Source organism: Mobula hypostoma, chromosome 19 (genome assembly GCF_963921235.1).
Source record: "Mobula hypostoma chromosome 19, sMobHyp1.1, whole genome shotgun sequence".
Taxonomy (NCBI): Eukaryota; Metazoa; Chordata; class Chondrichthyes; order Myliobatiformes; family Myliobatidae; genus Mobula; species Mobula hypostoma.
In genome coordinates this window covers 50,224,452-50,246,167 of record NC_086115.1, presented here as the reverse complement: position 1 = coordinate 50,246,167, position 21,716 = coordinate 50,224,452, and the positions used below count along the sequence as shown (strand labels likewise).

General features: G+C 42.8%; 1 protein-coding gene across 5 annotated transcripts in view; it reads left to right on the top strand.

The window, feature by feature from the left end:
• The window catches only part of lhpp (phospholysine phosphohistidine inorganic pyrophosphate phosphatase), a 115,488-nt gene that overhangs the window by 30,671 nt on the left and 63,101 nt on the right, over window positions 1-21,716 (top strand). For all 5 annotated transcript variants that reach the window (XM_063071854.1, XM_063071856.1, XM_063071857.1 and 2 more), the window contains 3 exons: window positions 337-490; window positions 3,982-4,045; window positions 10,499-10,591. In XM_063071854.1, the coding sequence (XP_062927924.1) occupies window positions 337-490; window positions 3,982-4,045; window positions 10,499-10,591 (311 nt within the window). The remainder of the gene's footprint in view (window positions 1-336; window positions 491-3,981; window positions 4,046-10,498; window positions 10,592-21,716) is intronic.

The window sequence follows — 21,716 nt, the reverse complement described above, 5'->3', positions numbered from 1 at the left end:
TAACCACTTGGCCACATGCCAACACAGTTCATCTTTACAGTTGAACTATTAAGATATTTTGCAAGTTCTTCCTATTGCCTAAGGGTGTTGCAGATTCTTCCCACATCACAAAGGCATGCGAGATATTAGACTAATTGGCTGCTGTAATTTTTGATTATTTTGTAGGTGGGTGGTAGAATTTGGGAAGAATTGATGGGATTAGTGTAAATGTGCGGTTGATGGCTGAGGGGCCTGTTTCATTGCTGTACGATTCCAAAAATATTCCAAAAAGTTAATCAAATAACAGAACTGGCAACACAGTATGTAATGTGTCTCTATCCTTTAATTTAATTATAGATCTTCGACCAGAGTTTAATCAGATTGACCAGTCCAACCCCACATGTGTTGTGATTGGAGATGCTGCAGAGTATTTTACATATCAAAACGTGAATGAAGCTTTTCAAATTCTGATGGGGCTGGAGAAACCCATCCTGATTTCTCTTGGCAAAGGGTAAGAAGCTTTCTTTGTTGAAGATGAATGGCTTAACTCTTGTAAGTCTTCTTGCTATGTGCACAATTCTGTTTTAAATTATGTAGATGGAGGAAACATCAGATTCCCTTCATGAAATCTCTGAGAAATTATTAAACAACAAGACTGTTAGTCTGAAAGAAGTGTCTCTGCCTGAAATATCCGACTGTTTATTCCTTTTCATAGACGCTGTCTGGCCTGCTGAGTAACACCAGCATTTTGTGTGTGTTGCTTTGGATTTCCAGCATCTGCAGAATTTCTTGTGCTTTAAGACTTTTGGTTTAGTAAATGTTGTATGCAGATTGTAAAATTGTAATGCTCACTAATAACAATTACATGGACCTTTTTTTTTTAGCTTTAATTATTTTGTTTGATTTCCTTCTTGGTTTAAACTTGAACCTTCTACTGGCTAAGATTTTTTTTCTTCTTGAGATGTCAGTCTGGTTAGTGTCAGAGAGAGTTGTTCTTTAGGTTAATTTACACTTAAGTTTGGGTGGGGACAGGGGAGCCAAGATCAAGTGCTATTCTAAGTCAAGCAGAAGGATATGTGGACCAAAGGAGGGAGGGTTAAGATGGGTGTTGTTGGGTGATTATGATGGATGATAGGTGAGGTGAGATATAGCCAAATGTATTCAAGGAAGAAACTAAGTGTAGAGAGAATTGTGCACCTAAGAACATGACATTTTCATTAAGCCTTGATATTTGATTTAGAGTGCAATAATCAATTCAGTACTTAAACAAAGAAAGTCCACTTCGTGAGAAATGCTCAGATAGATTGAGTATTATTGTACCCAGTCTTGTTGCCTTAGGTGAGCATGACCTAGTTAGAAATTTGTCTGAATGATGCTGTGCGCAGAATCGGAAGGTGCCAGAGAGAGGAGAGGTCCATTTAACCTCACCAACAAGTTGGATCCTGTATTGCTTGAGGAGATTAAACTTCTGATTATATATTAGGTAGGCATTAAACACTTGTAAAATGGTTATCATTCAAAAAGGATTAAAAACTCGGTTTTCTCATGTACAACACTGGATCTGTGTTTCTTTGCTATTGCAACTTCGTTATACGCTTCTTATGGCCAGAGGGAGTGCAAAATCTTTAGCTTTAGGAACCATAGTAGAAGCAGCATGAGGCTACATATTCAAAAGCTGGGAATAAGCTGCAAAGTGAAAAAATACCACTGTTTTAGCATATATAACTTCAAGTTTAGAGGCTTGTATGAAAGAAGGAAGATCACAGACTGATAAGTAGAGGGAGAAAGGGGCAACATTGTTCATGCATTTTGAATTAAACTACAATAAAGTCAAATAACTTTAAAATGGAAATACCAAACAGATATAATTTTGTGTGCTGCACAAGGGGTTTACTGATAATCTCAAAGGCATAAAGCTTTAACATAGTGTCAGAGAGCAATGGTGGATGCAGCTTGAAAGTGCTCTGTTATTAATCAAGCAAGCAGGCCACTACTGGGTTAGGTCAGAACTCCCTTCATTGTTAAGAATGGGAAGAATAACATCCACGTGCAGCTTGGCACCTTCTAGTGGCAAGTTGCTATTAGGACAGCAGTAACAACCTGGAAATCGCCATCAATCATTAAGCTTTGAGTTAAGTCAAGTAAAGTAAGCCATAGGCTAGGACTGTATTCCTTAGAATGTAAAAGATTGAGAGTAGATTTGATAGAGGTATACAAAATTAAGAGGGTATCAATAGGGTAAATGCAAGCATGCTTTTGCCAATGAGGTTGGGTGGGACTACAGCCAGAGCTCATGGGTTAAGGATGAAAGGTAAAAAGTTTAAAGGGAGCATGAGGGGAAACTTCTTCACTCAGAGGGTCATGATAATGTGGAATGAGCTGCCAGCACAAGTGGTGCATTGGGTAGGTACACGGATTGTAGGAATTTGGAGGGCTGTGGTCCTGGTACAGGTTGATGGGAGTAGGCAGCTTAAATGGCTTCAGCATGGACTAGATAGCCCGAAGGGCCTGTATCTGTGTTGTACTTCTCTGTGATTCTAAACAAGCAAAAATTGTGAGAAAACAGATAGGCAGGACCAGATGGTTGCTCACAAACTACACAGCTGAAACAATGTAGAAATTTATTATAAAGGAAGTACAATTTATAATTCCATTCTCATATTCAGAAACGTAATTGCAATGTTTAAAAAGTAGTGCATTGAGAAGTAATTTGTGCAGGTATGAAAATGATATAAATCTAATTGATAAAAATACAGTGTGACTTCAGAGCAAACTGAGAATTGTCAAGGTGGATTTGAATTTTCATCAGAACATGGGAAGTTAAAAAGTTATGCCAGAGTGACGAAATTACTCAGAGAGACTAGAATAAATGTATTGATTTACATTCAGCATCTATTTTAGGTGAGGAAAAGGAACTGGTAGTGTAATGTCTCCGGTCATGCCAGAGTAAGCTTGCGCTAGGCGATGCAAGGTTAATGGCTGCTGAAGCAAAGGTCAAGTGGTCATTTGAAAGAGAGGCTTTGGTGTATAATTGAAAATGGCAGAAAGATAAACTATAAAACCATGTCCAACCATGTTGCGCATTTCTCATCTGCTGTCGGGGATCTTAATGCAGTCCATCTGGCATGGAGCAAAAATAGTTCAGAAAAAATTATTTGCTCAATAATTCTGTCACTCAGCTGACATTATCTGCTTGAGTGAAGGTGAATTACATTTAAGAGAGTGGAGAATATGAATTTCTTTACAACTTTATTGTAGTTTTGACTGAGAGACATTTAAAATTTTATCCTTCAACTTTCTTGACTTTCTTTGCCTCTAATGCAGGCTTATTTTGAAAAAAAACTTTACAGAACAATATGTGATTTGTGTTTAATGGGCTCGATCACCTTTAGTTGATATTAGTGTTCTGGGGGAAGCCATTTGGCCTGTTCTCTTTTAGTTTTAGCTCTAATATGTAGCTTATTTATGCCAGCAGAAGATATTTACTGCTATTCAAAAAAATTAAAGGGAAGTCTTCAAGAATAAGCTGCATCCGTGTCTTTTTTTGTCTTACTATCTGATTATTGATTGATTGACTGATTGAGATACAGTATGGAATAGGCCCTTCTAGCCTTTTGAGCCACAGCACCCAGCAATTTCCCAATTTAATCCCAGCCTAGTCATGGGACAATCTACAATGACCAATTAACCTGCCACTCAGTACGTCGTTGGACTGTGGGAGGAAACCGGAGCACCCAGAAGAAACCCATGTGATCACGGGGTGAATGCACAAATTCCTTACAGGCAATGGCGGGAATTGGACCCTAGTCACCTGCACAGTAAAATGTTGTGCCAACCACTACACTACTATTGTGGTTGTCATCAATTGTTTGGTTCTTCATTAAAGGAGGAATTATTTTAAAAAATGCTGTGTTAAATATGCAGAATGCTGTGACCAAGCTCTCTACATGCCTTCTATTTTTATATATACTTATCTCTATACTTCTTGTTTACATACTTTAGGCGATATTATAAGGAAACAGATGGTTTGAAACTTGATGTTGGAGCTTACATGAAGGCCTTGGAGGTATGAGTAATTTGTACACAAAATCTTCCTTTCTCTCCCTAGACTATTACTGTATTGCTAATATAATGTTACATGAGAAATATTACAATAGAATGGTGCAATTGATACTATTTTTCCATAAATAGATGTCACTCATTGTGCGCATTCCTGGAAATATCAGCTGATTTTTGTGCCAGGGTCAGGAAGTCTATGAGTGGGCACAGGACATTCTGAAAGAGGATGGGGAGCAGCCAGAGGTTGTGGTCAATATTGACAAAAGCAGGAAGAGAGATGGGGTCCTACAGAGAGAATTTAGGGAGCAGGTTAGAAAATTTAGGGAAACGGAATTCTACGATTGTAATCTCAGGATTACTGACTGTGCCACATGCAAGCGTGGTAAGACATGGAAAGATGGACAGTTGAATAGAAGGCTTAGGAGTTGGAGCAGAGGGGCAGGACTTCAGATACCTGGATTATTGGGATCTATATGAGAAAGGCAGATTGCATTTAAACTACAGGTCACCAATACTTCAGAGGACTTAAGTAACATGTTGGAAGGAGGTAGCAACCAGAGCAGTAGATCAGCAAGTGGGCGGATTGAAGAGATAAGGTAGAGGTTAGGTCAAGTAACTCTGAGAGGAAGGACAGGCAGGACCAAGTTGATAAGCAAGGAATATTACAGGTAAGATAGAAGTACTTAGAGCCTGGATTAATGCATAGAATTACAATGTTTACCCATGCTGGAGACAAGATTGAGGTTCCAATGGCATCTATCCCAGATTATTGTTTCAGGAGATTGCTGGGGCCTTCATGGAGATCCTTCTGCCCCATTTTTCCACAGGGCCGTGGGGGAAATCCCAGAGTACTGAAGAATAACCAATGTTGTTCCTTTGTTTAAGAAGGGCTATAGTGACAAACAAGGAAATTATAGGCCAGTGAACCTTGCGTCACTGGTAGGGAAATTATTGCTGAAGACTCTTAAGGATAGCCGTGGAGTCAGAAATAAAAGCAGAGTCAGGTTAATTATCACTGACATATGTTGTGAAATTGGTTAGTTTTGTGGCAGCAGTACTGTGAAAGACATAAAACAATACAATAGTTACAATAAAAAATAATACAAAAGAGGAATAGTTCACGGACTGTTCAGAAATCTGATGGCAGAAGAGAAGAAGCTGTTCCTAAAATGCTGTGTGTGATTCTTTAGGCACCTGTAATGAGAAGAGGATCATGTCCCTGGTGGTGATGGTCCTTAATAATGAACGCCGTACCTTTTTATTATTACGGATAGTCAGCATACAGTGGCATGCAAAAGTTTAGGCACCCCTGGTCAAAATTTCTGTTACTGTGAATAGTTAAGTAAGTAGAAGACGAACTGATCTCCAAAAGTCATAAAGTTAAAGATGGAACATTCTTTTCAGCATTTTAAGCAAGATTAGTGTATTATTTTTGTTTTGTACAATTTTAGAGTGAAAAAATGGAAAGGAGCACCATGCAAAAGTTCGGGCACCCCAAGAGATTTGAGCTCTCAGATAATTTTTACCAAGGTCTCAGACCTTAATTAGCTTGTTAGGGCTATGGCTTGTTTACAGTCATCGTTAGGAAAGGCTAGGTGATGCAAATTTCAAAGCTTTATAAATACAGGTGGCCCCCGTTTTCCGAACGTTCACTTTACGACACCTCGCTGTTACAAAAGACCTACATTAGTTACCTGTTTTCGCTAACAGAAGGTTAGTAGCGTGCACCCAAACAGCCAAGCTCCTCCCCCGGAACTGCATGCTAGCCGGCATTGCTTAAACATGTGCTTTATCTCGATTTATTTTGTACATCCATTCGCAAGATGAGTTCTAAGGTATCGAAAAAGCCTAAAAGAGCTCGTAAGGGTGTTACACTTAGCATAAAACTAGACACAATTAAGCGTTTCCATCGTGGTTAACAAATTAAGGATATTGTCCGTGCATTGAACTTGCCTGCATCCACCATTCGCACTATTTATACGCAGAGAGAAGGAATTTTGAAAGCTGCTGATGTTACTGTTGGTTCTGCTCGTAGCAAAGTGGTCTCTCTTAGTCAGAATCCAATAATGGATAAAATGGAAAGTCTATTGTTTGAGTGGATTGATGGGTGTACAAAGCGTGGTGTTCCATTAAGTTTTCTTATACTTAAGGAGAAATCAGTCAGTCTTTTTAATTAGCTGAAACAGAAAGCACTGGATGATGGTGATGAAAGTGTAATTTAAAGGTAGTCATGGGTGGTTTGATTGGTTTCTGAGGCGAGGACAGCTTCATGGTTTAACGTTTATCGGAAAGAGTGCTTCAGCTGATACTGAAGCTGCCGAAAAGTTCCCAGCTGAACTGAAGAAAATAATTTCAAAAGGTGGTTATTCGTATAAGCAAGTGTTTAACTGTGACGAAACTGCCAATTCATTGGAGTCTTCCCGATTCCGGTAAGTGAAACTACACTGTACATACATTATTTCTACTTTAGATAGGCTGTATATTTTTATGTGTTATTTGGTATGATTTGGCAGCTTCATAGCTTAAAGGTTACTGGAGAGAGTGTTTCTGCCGAGAGCACTTGCGCCGTGTTTCTGCCGAGAGCGCTGCTGTTAGATTTTCGCTGCGCTAGACAGTGCTGCAGAAAAGTATTTCCACTTTATATAGGCTGTGTATTTATCATATCATTCCTGCTTTTACTATATGTTACTGTTATTTTTGGTTTTATGTGTTATTTGGCATGATTTTGTAGGTTATTTTTTGGGTCTGGGAACGCTCAAAAATTTTTCCCATATTAATAAATGGTAATTGCTTCTTCACTTTACGACATTCCGGCTTACGAACCGTTTCATCGTAACGCTCTACCTTTGGATAGTGGGGGAAACCTGTACCCTGACTCCTTAAACCTTTCCCCAACAATCAGCAGCCATGAGCTCCACTAAGCAGCTGCCTAGCACTCTGAAAATTAAAATAAATGATGCTCACAAAGCAGGAGAAGGCTATAAGAAGCGAGCGAAGTGTCTTCAGGTAGCTGTTTCCTCAGTTCATAATGTAATTAAGAAATGGCAGTTAACAGGAACGGTGGAGGTCAAGTTGAGGTCTGGAAGACCAAGAAAACTTTTCTAGAGAACTGCTCGTGGGATTGCTAGAAAGGCAAATCAAAACCCTTGTTTGACTGCAAAAGACCTTCAGGAAGATTTAGCAGACTCTGGAGTGGTGGTGCACTGTTCTACTGTGCAGCGACACCTGCACAAATATGACCTTCATGGAAGAGTCATCAGAAGAAAACCTTTCCTGTGTCCTCAGCACAAAATTCAGCATCAGAAGGTTGCAAAGGAACATCTAAACAACCCTGGTGCATTTTGGAAACAAGTCCTGTGGACTGATGAAGTTAAAATAGAACTTTTTGGCCGCAATGAGCAAAGGTATGTTTGGAGAAAAAAGGGTGCAGAATTTCATGAAAAGAACACCTCTCCAACTGTTAAGCACGGGGGTGGATCGATCATGCTTTGGGCTTGTGTTGCAGCCAGTGGCACGGAGAATGTTTCACTGGTAGAGGGAAGAAATGAATTCAATTAAATACCAGCAAATTCTGGAAGCAAACATCACACCGTTTGTAAAAAAAAAAGCTGAAGATGAAAAGAGAATGGCTTCTACAACAGGATAATGATCCTAAACACTTCTCAAAATGCACAGTGGACTACCTCAAGAGGCACAAGCTGAAGGTTTTGCCATGGCCCTCACAGTCCCCTGACCTAAACATCATCGAAAATCTGTGGATAGACCTCAAAAGACCAGTGCATGCAAGACAGCCCAAGAATCTCACAGAACTAGAAGCCTTTTGCAAGGAAGAATGGGCAAAAATTCCCCAAACAAGAATTGAAAGACTCTTAGCTGGCTACAGAAAGCGTTTACAAGCTGTGATACTTGCCAAAGGGGGTGTTACTAAGTACTGACCATGCAGGGTGCCCAAACTTTTGCTTCGGGCCCTTTACCTTTTTTGTTATTTTGAAACTGTAAAAGATGGAAATAAAAATGTAAAATTAAAATATTAAAGAAATGTGTCATCTTTAACTTTATGCCTTTTGGAAATCGGGTCATCTTCTACTCGCTTAGCTATTCACAGTAACAGAAATTTTGACCAGGGGTGCCCAACTTTTGTATGCCACTGTAAGTGCTTTGAAATATCGGAACGTTATAATTCAGGAAAAATGGCAGTAGAATTGCATAGAACAAGATTGTATGAACTATCCTGATAATCTGTTATTTTATTGAAGTTAATGTAAAGAGAAATTAATTTAGGCAGTTACTGAAGAAAGCATTTGAACACCTCTACCTATCATGGAAGAACTATGATGAATTGTAGATTAGTTATAGCAAAGAAAACCTTTGCTGACTTTTGTAAAACAATCTATTCACTCCTTTTCCCTGGGTTTTTCTCTGCAGTCCTGCACTGTTTTTCCTCGTGTATTTTCAATTCCTTTCTGAAAATGTTAAATATATCTTCATTACCTTTGTGGGAAAGAGTTCCAGATTTTAACAGTTCGCTGCTTAACAAAGTTTCTCTGCTGTTCTCATTTTGCTTCTGCCTCTTAATCCCAACTCTTTTGTCTGAATTTTGAATTTGTCATTTGTATCTCTTGATTCTTGAATCATCTACTTGTGGTAACAGTTTCTCTCCAGTTACCCTCGTTTTATACTTTCTAGCCCATCATGATGTTGTACATGTGATGGAACATTCATGCTGCCTTGTTGGACTGAGGTGGTCAACCCCATCTTCTCCATAAGATATAGAAGCAGGATTTGGCTGTTTGGCATTTTGAGTTTGCTTCGTCATTTGATTGTGGCTAACTTGTTTTTGGTTCTCAACCACGTTCTCCTGCATTTTCCCTATAATCTTTGAGACCTTTACTATGCAAAAACCTATCAACCTCCACTTTAAATATATCAATGACTTGGCCGCCTCAGCTGTTTGTAGCAATTATTTCACAGATTCAGCACCCTCTGGCTAAAGAAATTCCTACCCATCTTTCTAAAGGGACATTCTTTCATTCTGAGACTGTGCTGTTTGGTCACAGAATCTCCCACTGCTGGAGTTGTTCTCTTCACCTTCACTCCATCCAGGACTTCCCATATTCAGTAAGTTTCAATAAGATATTCCCTCATCTTTCTAAACTCCAGTGATAACAGGCTCAGAGCCATCAAATACTCCCCATACGTTAACTCTTTCATCCCTGGGAAAATTCTCATAAACCCTTGAATATTCTCCCACACCCAGCACACCCTTTCTTAGATATGGGGCCAAAATTGCTTTATTCTCCAAATGTAGAAATCCAGAACAAAGCACACAAAATGCTAGAGGAACTCAGCAGGTCAGGTAGCATCTATGGAGAGAAATAAGCAGTTGATATTTTGGGGTGAGACCCTTCATCAGGAGTGTGTGTGTGTGTTGAGCTATTTAAGTGTACTTGACATCCGATCTAGTGTACAACTTATAAAGTGATGGATATAGTATAATATAACACATTTGAATGTCAGTACGAAAGTGTAAACACTTGAAGGCCGTTTTTCTGTACTCTGATGCATGAGATGTGATGGCACAGATTTGGCAGGGAAGTATTTCACACATTGAGTGTAGCATTTCCTCTCTTAACTAACAGCAACTTTAAGACCTCTGTGAAAAGACAGAAGTCTCGAAAGTTGCTGATAGTTATCTGTGGGAATTTCCATTTATGCATCTCTGATCCCTGTCAGATACAATGGGAGATCTAAGTGTCCAGACTTGGCCCAGGATGTCAGTCACTGTAAAGGAATGAGGTAACTGTTAGCATATTTGAATGCTTATTTTTATTTTATTATTTTCATTTTTCTACATTTTAATAAGTTTTTGAATAATTTTAGAAGTTAGTTTTGACACCTAAATAAGCCAAGGGGCATGGCTTAGCCAACTGTCAATTTTTGCACAGCGGGTTTGGTCTGATTCTGAAGCATCCATACTACAGGCCAGCTTCTCATAATAAGTTCCTAGTACTTGAGGGAGGTATGAACATTTCTCATGGATTAATGAGAAGTGCAGTCAGACTGCCATTGATTACAAAATAATGGCCAATGGCATTTGCTTTTGCCATGCACAATATCTAAAGTGGGTGTTGGTTATTTTAATAATTTTTGGTCAGAAATACTATTCCTGGGTTTTTTGTTGTCAGAGCACAGCTTCTTCCCAAAAAGGCAAACTCTTTATGAAAAATGCATCAAATTAGTTTGCAGAGTGAATAATTATTCATTTCGTTGTTGCACAAGCCACTTATTATAATTGACACATCTTAACAAATAAATACATACATAATGTACAACTATATTACTTCTCTTTGTTTTCCTCGTCTCTTATTTATTTTAATGCATTTCTATACTTCAACTGTGCATTCAAAGTTTTCTAACAGTAAGCATGTAAATCTGATTTTCTTTCTATTGCTTCTACCAGTATGCCTGTGATATCGAAGCTGAAGTTGTTGGCAAACCAGCAAAAATGTTCTTCTTGTCTGCTTTATCAGATATGGGATTGGAACCAGATCAGGTAGGACTTAATCTTTAATACAAGGTATTTGTATTGTCACTTATATGAAGAAAACCTTGTTTGGACTGTTTCTGGTGATTTTCACTCATTCAGATTTTCAAATGGTTACTGATTTTTCTTTGAATAGTTTTGCTATATGACAGTGACAGATTTCTTGTATAATTTTGTGTAATTCCTGCTTTTCTTGCAAATGTTGTGTATCTGATGCTATGTTACTATGTTGCTGCTGTCGGTAAGTTTTTCATTTCACCCCTCAGTATATTTACTCATGCATGTGACAATAAACTGGTTTCAAACTGAATTGTCTGATAATTGGAGAAATAATAATGACAATTTAAATGTGTTGTACAGAATAAGTTTAGAACAAACGAACATTATTTTTGATTTGCAAAGGAGAGGTTACTGAACCAGCCTATATAATTATAGAAGAGAATTTTAACAACAGAAATCATGTATTTTTTTAAAAGAACAGTATTTTGCTGCTTTGAGGACTGAAATCAAGAGTGTGGTAGACAATTGCATATTCTAAGTGCACTTAGCTACTTGTATGACCTGGTACCCCAGAGATGGATTGGTTGAGCGTTGACTGTGGTCTGAATTTATTTTTTTTTAGATTATGAGGACACTCAGTCCTCGTTTATTGTCATTTAGAAATGCATGCATTAAAAAGTGATACAATGTTCCTCCAGAATGATATCATAAGAAACGCAGGACAAACCAAGACTAGAACTGACAAAACCACATAATTATAACATATAGTTACGACAGTGAAAAACAATACCGTAATTTGATAAAGAGCAGACCATGGGCACGGTAAAAAAAAGTCTCAAAGTCCCGATAGCCTCATCATCTCACGCAGACGGTAGAAGGGAGAAACTCTCCCTGCTATGAACCTCCAAGTGCTGCAAACTTGCCAATGCAGCACCATTGGAAGCACCCGACTGCAGCGGACTCTGAGTCCGTCTGAAAACTTCGAGCCTCTGACCAGCCCTCCAACACAGCCTCTCCAAGCACCATCCGCTGCTGAGCGCTTCGACCCCACCCCAGCCGCCGAGCAACAAGCAAAGCCGAGGACATGGGGCCTTCCCCTCCGGAGATTCTGGATCACACAGTAGCAGCAGCAGCAGCAAAGCAGGCATTTCAGAAGTTTCACCAGATGTTCCTCCGTGCTCTCACGTCCGTCTCCATCAAATCAGGATTGTGCACGGCACCCTACTTGACAAATAACAGACATCACCACTGGAGTGGCCACTGCGAGCTGCGTTGCGTCGCCATCTTCTCCTCCTCCTCCTTAGAACTTTTTACCTTACTCTGCATAAAGGTATATTTTTCTTATTTGAAAATATAGTGACTCAATAAATATTGGCTCTTCCCCTTAGTTTACATATGGAGTTTTGTAGATTAATTTCTTAGTTAACAGACCTAACCAGCTATACAACAATAGTCTAAAAACCACTCAGCAGGTCAGGCAGCACCTGTGGAAAGAAAAGTGGCGTCTAAGACTGTTAACCAGCATTCTTGAGTTCGGCTACATTATCTCTGCCTCTCTTTCTGCTGATGCTTCCTGATTTGCTGTTTCTAGCCTTTTCTGATTTTATTTCAGATTTCCAGCAATTTCATTTTTTTTCTCTATTGCACTTACAAGCTGGAATACTGTTGTCTTCTAACATCTGTAAAGCTCAACTACATAGTGTGATAGAATTCTGGTTTAGATGATACAACCACCATAAAGAAGCTCAAATCTGCTTAGAATTGAGTAGTTTGCTTGGTTAACACCCTAGCAATGGTATCCATCTCCACCAGCAGCATCATTTGCACACAGTGATTGCAATTTTTCGGAATGATTATTGGGTGGATGTTGGCAAGCTTTTTTACAAAAGTTTTAAATAATGAAAGTGCAGCATTTTTTGAAGTTTATGAGGATACAAGTCACTCTAATTTTATATTAGGGAGAGAGGTATCCATTATCAGTCTCTTCTTCGACTGTCCATTGATTTTCGCTGTTGACTGAGGCCTGGGCAAGGGTGTATGGAAGACCGGCAGTTGCCCATGCTACAAGTCTCCCCTCTCCATGCCACTGATGTTGTCCAAGGGAAGGGCACTAGGACCCATACAGCTTGGCACCGGTGTCGCTGCAGAGCAATGTGTGGTTAAGTGCCTTACTCAGGGACACAACACGCTGCCTCAGGTGAGGCTCGAACTAGTGACCTTAAGATCACTTGACCAATGCCTTAACCACTTGGCCACGCGCCACACCTATCAGTACCTAATAGGTGACCTTGCACTTGTCTCCATCCTTTGGAGCTGGGGTTCCCAACCAAGGGTCTACAAACCCCTCGGTTAATGGTAAGGGTCCGTGGCATAAAAAAAAGGTTGGGAGCCCCTGCCTTAGGGTATTTGGAATATTGGTTGTGAGCAGTAATTCTTAGTTTAAGACAGTCTGCCCTTTAGGTATTGTGTTATGTGGCCACCTGGCTTCCTGGGTTGTAACAGTGTTTTGTCAAAAATTCCAGAGGCAGGAGATGAAGAAATTTTAAATGAATAACACTCTGATCTCGTGTATCAATCTATGCACTCTGCACTGGGTTTCACTGGAGTTTAAGAATCCACTCAGTGTACTTTTAAATGCATTGCAACTGAAATGCAGCTGATACTTCACCTCATGTGATAAAATACCTCTCCACACCCTAGAAAACACGCCATGTAACTTATGGGCACTGTGAAAGATGAGGCATGTAAATTATTTTAGGAATTATTTAATGTCAAGGTTTTGATATAGCATAATTATTGTGCTGAGCATATTAAAATGTCCTCTTTCAATCTTGGGTTTCTGCCTACATATTCAGGAATGGAGAGCAGAATTTGGACTTTTGCATTTCTGGGACTGTGTGTTTGGAACTAAAAATCTAAGACATATCAATATTTCCTGTGCTGACTGTTCCAAGTAATATTAATTACATAATACTTCCCTGCTCATTATCATCAAGTATAATTCTTTGCCCTTCTCATTCTTTTGCTTGTCCTCTTCGGCAATACTGTTCTGCTATAGATTATGCAATTTTGTTAAGCTGCTTAGAGTAACGGGGTGTTGAGAAGGAAATGAAAAATCATGTTAACAGGGTAATGTGGTGGCTCGCCCACGCGGCAAGCGAACCGGCTCCAGCAGTCGCGGGCGAGTCCACAGCCAGCGACAACCGAGAGGGCTCTGAGTGCGGAGCAGACCTCGGCCTGGAAGACGACGTCACTTCCGCCCCGCAAAGAGCAGGGGATGCTGGGAGCGGGCACTTAAGCGCGCGCGGATTTAAACAGTAAACAGTTCAACCAGACCCTGCTCGACTCAGTGTGTTGCTTTCACTCGTTGCGCATCAGCGCGACCACATTGGTGACCACGACGGTCCAACGACATTTGGACCCAACATGAACAACTCGGCTCTGCGGAATGCAGTTTCCCTTAAACTGCCAACCTTCTGGACCACTCAACCCCTGGTCAGGTTCAAGCAAGCAGAGGCCCAGTTTCAGGTCAGGCAAATTGTCTCAGACGCCACCAGGTATTACTACATGGTGGACGCCCTCAACCAGGAGACAGAGGGCCGCGTTATCAACTTCCTGCATCAGCCCTCGGCAACAGACAGGTATGAGTCACTCAAGGCCCTGTTAATCCGCAGATTTGGCCTCTTCCACTGCGAATGGGCTGCGCAGTTACTGCGTATGGACAGCCTGGGCGACCGCGCGCCATCAGCCCTGATGAGCGACATGCTAGCACTGGCAGACGGCTATAAGCCTTGCCTGCTTTTCGAACAGATCTTCTTGGAGCAAATGCCAGAAGACATCCACCTCCTGCTAGCAGATGAAGACTTCAGAGACCCACGCAGGTTAGCTGCCTGCGCGGACATGCTTTGGCACGCCAAACTAAATGGCAGAACCACAATCGAAATTTGTGCTGCGGCACGGCCGAAAGTCCAGCCCTCCCACACCCCAGCAGCGGAGCACTGAACACCCACACCAAGGGACGGCACCACTTCTGAGTCTTGGTGTTTTTATCATCAAAGGTGGGGTTCCGGGGCCCGCCGCTGCTGCCATGCTCGTTCCAGGGAAATGCCAGGACCAGCCGTCGCTGATGGCTGCGGCAGCTGGTCACCGTGATAGCCTCCTCTACGTTTGGGACAAGCACTCTGGGCGTAGATTCCTGGTGAACACAGGGGCGGAAATCAGTGTCCTACCCCCCTCGAGCCACGATATCCGAGCTAGAAGAACAGGACCGGAGCTTACGGCAGCCAACAGCAGCACCATCCTCACCTACGGCACAAGAACCATTCCCTTGCAGTTCGGTTCCAGCCGCTTTACATGGACATTTACACTGGCCGCAGTGTCACAGCCAATGCTAGGTGCGGACTTCCTCCGCACGCACTGCCTGCTCGTGGATTTGAAGGGACGACGATTGGTCGATGCGAAGACGTTCCAGACTTTCTCCCTCGGTGAGGCCAGGTTACCAGCCCCGCACCTGGACTCCGTCACTTATTCCGACGACGAGTTTGCCAGAGTGTTATCGGAGTTCCCATCTATCATCACGCCGCAGTTTTCCTCAACAGACCCCAAGCACGGCGTGATGCACCACATCCCCACACAGGGACCTCCCCTTCATGTCCGGGCCCACAGGCTTCCGCCCGACAAGCTCCGCCTCGCGAAAGAGGAATTCAAGAAGATGGGGATTGTGCGGCGTTCCGACAGCCCGTGGGCCTCCCCACTCCATATGGTGCCCAAGTCTGCGGGAGGGTGGAGACCGTGCAGCGACTATAGGAGGCTGAACGACACCACCACGTCCGATCGCTATCCGGTACCACGCATCTAGGACTTTACGGCCAACCTGCACAGGGCGCGCATCTTTTCGAAGGTTGACCTGGTCTGAGGGTATCATCAGATCCCAGTCCATCTGGACGATGTACCCAAGACGGCCCTCATTGCCCCCTTTGGCCTGTTTGAGTTCCTCAGGATGCCGTTCGGGCTCAAAAACACGGCGCAGGCGTTCCAGCGCCTGATGGACGCAGTAGGGCGAGATCTGGACTTCCTGTTCATCTACCTGGATGACATCCTTATCGCCAGCCACTCCCGCCAGGAACATCTAGCACATTTACGCCTGTTCTGCCGCTGCCTAAGCGACTACGGCCTGGCTATCAACCCCGCCAAGTGCCAGTTCGCCCTATCTGCCATCAACTTCTTGGGACACCGGATCGACCGCCATTGAGCTGTGCCACTGCCGGCAAAAGTTGAAGCCATCTGGCAATTTGCCAGGCCCAGCACTGTTAAAGGCCTGCAGGAATTTTTTGGGATGGTTAAATTTTATAACCGTTTCCTGCCCTCAGCGGCCCGGATCATGTGGCCCCTTTTCGGCTTGATGTCCGGCAAGGTCAAAGAGGTCACCTGGACAGAGGAAGCAACGGCGGCTTTTGAACAAGCCAAGAACATACTAGCAAACGCCACGCTCCTGGTCCACCCCCGGGTTGACGTCCCCACTGCCCTCACTGTGGACGCCTCCGACGCAGCAGTTGGCAGCGTGCTGGAGCAGCTCATTGAAGGCCAGTGGAAGCCACTCACTTTTTTCAGCCGGCACCTACGACCCCAAGTACAGTGCTTTCGACAGGGAGGCATGCCATCCTGGAAGGGAGGGAGTTCACAGTCTTCACAGACCACAAGCCCCTCACTTTCGCGTTTGCCAAAGTGTCAGACCCGTGGTCGGGCCGCCAGCAACGCCACCTGTCATATATCTTAGAGTTTACCACCATGATCAAGCACATCTCTGGGAAGAACAACATGGTGGCTGACGCGCTGTCGCGCACCTCCGTCCAATCAGTGCACTCTCTGTCTCCGGGGGTGGATTATGCGGCGTTAGCTAAGGTGCAACGACCGGACAGCGAGATGCCAGCGTACCAAACCGCTGACTCAGGACTCTGCCTCGAAGACATACCCATTGGGCACGAAGGTAATGAGCTCCTTTGCAATGTGTCCACCGGGCAACCTCGGCCCATTGTCCCGACCGCTTGGAGGCGCCGCGTTTTTGACGCCCTCTATGGTTTAGCCCATCCTTCCATCCGGGCGACCATCCGGCTGATCGCAGACAGGTTTGTGCGGCATGGCCTACGCAAGCAGTTTGGGCACTGGGCCAGGACATGCACGCACTGTCAAACCTCCAAAATCCAGAAGCACGTGAAGGCCCCATTGCAACCCTTCCAGCCAACACATAGGAGGTTTGAACATGTCCACGTGGATATCGTCGGCCCACTGCCGGTTTCGAGAGGAGCGAGATACCTGTTCACCATAGTGGACAGGTTCATGAGGTAGCCGGAAGCTATCCCACTCACTGACATGGCCACAGAGACGTGCGCCAGAGCCCTGATTACCACCTGGGTGGCACGGTTCGGACTCCCAGTCCACGTCACTTCAGACAGGAGTGCGCAGTTCACATCGGCTTTGTGGTCTGCGCTGGCACAACTACTCGGAACCCAGTTCCACCGAACAACTGCTTACCACCCGCAGTCTAATGGCCTGGTGGAACGTTTTCACAGGCACTTGAAGTCAGCCCTGATGGCATGCCTCCGAGGGCCAGACTGGGTGCACGAACTCCCCTGGGTGCTGCTTGGTATCCGCACGGCACCCAAGGAGGATCTGGCTACATCATCGGCCGAACTTGTTTACGGTGCCCCGCTCACAGTTCCCGGTGAGTTTGTGCCAGCTCCCCGTGGCCCAGAGGACACACCTACGGCAGTCCTAACTAAACTCTGGGAGCGGCTTGGAACACTTGCCCCAGTCCCGACGTCCCATCACGTGCCTAAGGACCTACAACAGAGCAAGTATGTTTTCGTTCACGGAGGCGCGCACAGACCACCCCTGCAGCGACCATACGAAGGACCCTACAAGGTGGTGCGCCATAATGGGACGACCTACGTTCTCGACATCAGCGGTCTTGAAGAGACTTTTACCATTGACCGACTCAAACCGGTGCATCTAGACCTTGAATGCCTAGTTGCAGTGCCACCCCCACGACGATGAGACCGGCCATCTAAAAGAACTGATAGTGTGCAGGCTGCACCTCCAAGCGCCGGTTCTGGGGGGGCGGGGGGGGTGTGGTCATGTGGCAGCTCACCCATGCGGCAAGCGAACCGGCTCCAGCAGTCACGGGCAAGTCCACAGCCAGCAGCAACTGAGAGGGCTCTGAGTGTGAGGCAGACCTCGGCCCGGAAGCCAACATCACTTCTGGCCCGCAAAGGAGGGGGATGCTGGGAGCAAGCACTTAAGCGCGCACGGATTTAAACAGTAAACAGTTCAACCAGACCCTGCTCGACTCAGTGTGTTGCTTTCACTTGTTATGTATCAGCGCAACCACAGTACTTTATATTCTAAGGGCACAAAAATTAGAAGCTGTGTTAAAAATAAGGTGGTGTGGCTTACAGCGCCAGTGACTCGGCTTCAATTCCCGCCCCTGTCTGTAAAGAGTTTTTACATTCTCCCCGTGACGCTGTGGGGTTCCTCCAGAATGAAAGAGTTAAGGTTAGTATGCTCTGAGCATGCTATGTTGGTGCTGGAAACATGGCAACACTCGAGGGCTGCCCCCAACACCTCCTTGGCCTGTAGTGGTCATTGACACAAATGACATATTTCACTGTATGTTTTGATGTACATGTGACATATAAAGCTAATCTTACCTTATAAAAGTCACTTTCTGATCTTGGATGGAAGCATTGTCAACATTCCTATTTTAATTGTAGGGGATTTATTCTTGGATGAATGACCTCTGATTTGTGTGTGACACATTTGGAAACTGTAAATTGCACATTGCTTTCGAACAAAAGGGCAAGTGGTGATCTCCCATGATCGAAACGAAACCCTAAGCCTCGTGCACCCTCACCCTCAGCACCCACTCAGTTGTCAGCAGTCTCAGCTGTAAAGGAAGGTTAGAGAAGTGCTGACTTCTCTGTTTTGAAAGAAGATAAATAAGTACAGAATTTATAACAGGAATATTTGGAAGTAATTGCATGAAACTGTTAATCCTGAGCACAATACGAGTCATATGAGTATGAATTGTGTTTTTATAAAAAAAAACTCAAGTTCAGGCCTAATGCAAAGGAGTCCCTTAGGATACAAAAACTGATTATCTGGAGAACAATTCCTGCTATTAGTGGTAAGGTCTGTTGAATATTTATTAGAAAGATACACACATCGGGGATAAAAGAATGCAGTAGGGTTGAAGAGGGCCTATTCATCTTCTCCTTTAGTGAAGCATCTAAAGAGTGAAATAGAAATGGAAAAGTTTATGAAGAAATAGATTTCCTATTGTTTCAAACTGAAATACTACCACACTCATTTCTTTTGCCCTTTATCTTTAATAATTGTTGAAGCTATACAGTAGTTTTTGTTGATGAGAATGACCACTTGAGATTTCAAAACCACAGGTTTCCAACAATAGCAGAAGTTCTGCACATGAGATAATAAAAGCAGGGTTTTTGCTGGAAGTTGGTTCGGATTTTTCTGTTTTGACAAATGTTGTGAATCCCCTGACTGCTATTGTGATTGTGAAATTAATAGTCACTGGTACAATGACAATATGAGTGATATGGTAGCGTCGGACCATGCATTATACTTTATATCACCAGCAATAGGGGTTCAATTCCCACTGCTGTCTGTAAAAAGTTAGCACGTCTTTCCTGTGACTGCATGGGTTTCCTCTCACTGCTCTGATTTCCTTCCACGTTCCAAAGACGTATGGGTTGGTAGGGTTAGTAAATTGTCGGCATGTGAATTTGCTGCCAGAGGGCATGGCGACTTCTTGCGGACTGTTCCCAGCACACCCTCAGAATGTGCTGGCCATTGACACAATCAACACCTTTCAATGTATGTTTCGATGTACGTGTGACAAACAAAGCTAATCTTATCATAAAATCCACTGAAAGCTATTGACCTTATTTGTTCCTCACAATTTAAACTGATGTAGAAATGCGATGTTTGGTTGATTTGTGGTGTATATATGTCAAAGTCTGATCTGTAACTCTTTCCATATAAGCAAAAGCAGTGGGTGAGTCTAAGTAGCAGGTTAGCTACTTTCAATGGAGAGGCATAATAAAAAAGATTTTTCCTGATTTGAATTAATTTATGTGTCTGCATTTTTGATCGCTGGCTTATTTGTCAACCGCGTCCTTTTTGCCAGTGAAGGGAATAAGCATCATTTTAGCAGAAAGTAATAACAGAAAGCTGTATAAAGGCTTGAAAATATCGACCATTACTTCTATGATTTGTGAATTGCCCTGTAGAAAATATTGTAATATTAGAAATCATGTTTTTTGTTTGATATGGTTTATTTCAGCACAAGCCATCACTTTACTGGGAGATAATTCATACTTATCTCTACAACACAATAACAATCACACATAGGAATTATCATTTAATGGGCAACAGCGTTTGTGTTGAGACCTGAAATGGTTGGAAGTCTCTCAGGACACATGCACATAGAATAAACCAAATACCTAATCAGAGACTGGGGATTCTTGGTGCTCCTTCCTGAGTGCATGAGATTGCTGCAGTTTAGACATGACTGCATCAAGCCTCCACATGGATTTTTGTAGACTACTTAACTACTGCTGTAGCATTTTTCACAGGTAATATATACAAGAAAATGTGGAAATTTAACTTGGAATATTGGCTCTTGGAGAATATTTGTGACTGAAGGACTATTTACTTTTTAGCTATTATTTTATTCTGAAGTGTGATGGATTTTTTTATGCACTTAGTTTGCTGTGTATTTCTAGGTGACTAAATTTACCAGGGATGGCTGTAATATTTCTGACATCAACTACTTGTCACAGAGCACTAATTCTTAACTCCTGCAGTGGCTATTTCTGCTTCCTATTAATCAAAATAACTGCTGTTTACTTTTCTCATTTTATAGGCTGGTCACACTGCCTGTCACAGATGCTCATCCCCTTAGATATTCCCACCTACCCTGTCAGCCTGAAAAAAAAAGTATTTTATACCTTGGGTTTGATGACCAGAGCTTTTTATTTCCCCTGACATGAGACCTTTTGACCTCTATCTTCTCACCAATGATTTTTTAAATCCTAAATGATTTGGGGATAATTGCAGTGCCTTTAGTGATTATTACCCTTCACTGATAGTAAATCACTAAATTCCCTTGAGGCCAGAGTCCATTTTTGCATGCGTCTGCCACTGCCTGCTTCTGCAAGCACCACTGCTCACATGCAGTTGTATTTTAAGCAGCATCTGCATGTATTTGTCCTTCCTTTCTGAGGTTGGTGCAAGAAAATAATGCCTAATTTTCTCAATTAAAGCACCATTGCTCCCGTTCAGAAATTATTGGTAGTACTGGTAAAGTGAGTTTGAAGATGTACCTAAGCATCGATGATTTATACTTTAGTATTTTCATTGAAAGCTATTTCAAATCAGAAGAGTAGAATTTCTGAGAGGTGTCTTGTGATTTATCAACAGATGACAGACAAAGATTGAGGTATAAGTGATTATACCCATCTGCAATGTCTCTGGAGTTTCTTCTCAAAGCATTGCAAGGAATCGGGGAACTCCACGGAAATTCTTCCCCAGTAATTTCATTGAATAATCTTTATCTTCAGCTTTTGCTGTGTTTACTGTCGACTACGTATATAATATTTTTCTGGAGAGATTTGTCTCACCATAACTAACTGTCTTTATTGATTTATGTGAGGAGAGTGTAGGTACTTATTCAACTGCAGAAGGCATTATAGCTGCATCAGTTAGATTATAGAGTCATGGGAAAGTGCAGCACAGAAACAGGCTCTTCGGCCCATCTAGACCATGCCGAGTCCATTTAAACTGCCTACTCCCCTCAGCATGCACTGGGACCGTAGCCCTTCTTACGCCTACTATCTATGTACCTATACAAACTTCATTGAAATCAAGTTTGCAAGCACCACTTTTGCTAGCAGGTCATTCCACACTCTCACAACCCTCTGAGTGAAGAAGTTTCCCCTCAGGTTCTCCTTAAACCTTTCACTTTTCACCATTACCCCTGGTTGTAGCTTCAGTGGAAAAAGCTTGTATGCATTTGCCCTATCTATACCCCTCAATTTTGTATACCTCAATCAAC